We start from the raw sequence: 1773 nt of genomic DNA on the forward strand, positions 1-1773 counted from the left end.
GGGCTCCGATGGGCCACACCCAGCCTGGTGTCCAGGCCCCGCCCTGCCCTCTGGGGACCTCCGGGCCCTGGCGTACCCACATGGCGACGGCCAGGACCAGCAGGAGGTAGGTGAGCATCACCAGGAGGTCTATCTTGTTGTTGACGCCCCCGTCCACTGAGCTCCAGTTGGCGGAGATGCCGTACCACGGGAAGGTCATGGCGGCTCGGGCGGCAGGCCGGCTGTTCTGGAGGCGGCAACGGCTTTGGCTCAGGCTTCGCTGGGGCTCCGTGGCCGCGGGGCATTCTGGGAGTTCCAGCCTCGGGGCATCCTGGGAGTTCCAGCCTCGGGGCATGCTGGGAGTTCTGCCATGGGGCATCCTGGGAGTTCCCACCACCTGCTGGGGAGCGGGGGCCTGCGAGGCCCAGCTCTGGCCAAACAGCAAGAACCTGGTTGCTTGCGGGGCTCTCTTTTCAGCGAGAAACCGAAAGCGTGTCTTCACTGTTGGTCCAGGCGCAACCCCCGCCCTTTTGGGCCGCAGTCGCTTTATCCCAGACTAAGAGCTGGTCCAGGCAGTGAAGTCATCGGCCTTTGTCTTTCTCTGTCCGACTGACTCACTTCTCACGAGATCGTCTCGGTCCAGCCACGTTGTCGCCAAGAGCAAGGTTTCATCCCGTGTGACGCGCACATTCCCTTGCCCCGTGCACCTCATCGTCTTGTCCAGTGGCCCGCCCATGGCCGCTGGGGCTGCTCCCATGTCTTGGCTGTTGTGAGCGATGCTGCAATGAACGCGGAGGTGCGTGTGTTGTTGTTTTTGTGAATCAGTGTTGTTTTCTTCGGGTAAATACCCAGAAGTGGAATTTCTGGGTTGTATGGCAGCTCTGCTTTTCATTTTTGTGTGGAATCTCCATATTGTTTTCCATAGTGGCTGTGAAACTTTTATACTTAACGTATATTTATCCCTGGCTGATGGCTCAGTTGGTTAGAGTGTTGTCCTGCTACAGGTTCCATCCCCTGTCAGGGCACATGCAAGAATCAACCAATAAATGCATAAATAAGTGGAACAGCAAACCGATCTCTCTCTCTCTCTCTCTCTCTCTCTCTCTCTCTCTCTTTCTCTCTCCTTCTCTCCCCCCTTTCTTTCTCTTTCTAAAATCAATAAATAAAAATAAAAAAACCTTAAAGAAGTATATTATAGCCAGTGAGTATATAGTTGGGTCTTGTGTTTTTATTTAATTAGATGATCTCTACTTTTAACTAGCATTAATGTGATTGTGTTTAAATATGCCAGCCTGCTATTTATTTTCTATTTCTCCCAAATGTTTTTTGTCTCTTTTTTGTTTTTCTTTCGGATTAATTGGTGTGTGTGCGTGTGCATGTTCGCACTTTCGTTTTATCTCCTCTGCTGACTTATTAGCTATAACTGTTATTTCAGTGGTTGCTTTAGGGCTATAGTATCCATCTTTAACTTAACCCAGTTTACCTGCAAGTGACATTATTCCACTTCACACACTGTATTAGAGCCGTACAACAGTATGCTTTCACTTCTCCTTTGTGTTGTTGTCAGACATTGTATTTCCCACTTGATGTAAATTTTACAATTTAATTTATAAATGTTACTATTTCTTTTATAAACGGTCTATTACCTTTAAAGAGATTTAAATAATTTAAAAACCAATTTTATATGTACAGTTACTAGGCATATAGGACTTTAATATTTATATATAAAGACTATTATTTTTTAAAATTTATATACAAAATATATTTAAATATTATAAATATATTTAATTATTA

At 46.3% G+C, this 1773-nt stretch overlaps 2 protein-coding genes across 2 annotated transcripts in view; one reads left to right on the forward strand and one right to left on the reverse strand.

Annotated features, from left to right (window-relative positions):
* The window catches only part of LOC102250927 (sodium/glucose cotransporter 1), a 27120-nt gene extending 26996 nt beyond the window's left edge, over nucleotides 1-124 (reverse strand). The window contains exon 1 of the mRNA XM_005886328.2: nucleotides 77-124. Coding sequence (XP_005886390.1) covers nucleotides 77-118 — 42 coding nt within the window. The 5' untranslated portion in view covers nucleotides 119-124. The remainder of the gene's footprint in view (nucleotides 1-76) is intronic.
* A 52-nt stretch (nucleotides 125-176) lies between these two features.
* Nucleotides 177-1773, forward strand: part of LOC102251215 — an 8276-nt gene continuing 6679 nt past the window's right edge. The window contains exon 1 of the mRNA XM_014533358.1: nucleotides 177-216. Coding sequence (XP_014388844.1) covers nucleotides 177-216 — 40 coding nt within the window. The remainder of the gene's footprint in view (nucleotides 217-1773) is intronic.

Source organism: Myotis brandtii, unplaced genomic scaffold (genome assembly GCF_000412655.1).
Source record: "Myotis brandtii unplaced genomic scaffold, ASM41265v1 scaffold97, whole genome shotgun sequence".
Lineage (NCBI taxonomy): Eukaryota > Metazoa > Chordata > Mammalia > Chiroptera > Vespertilionidae > Myotis > Myotis brandtii.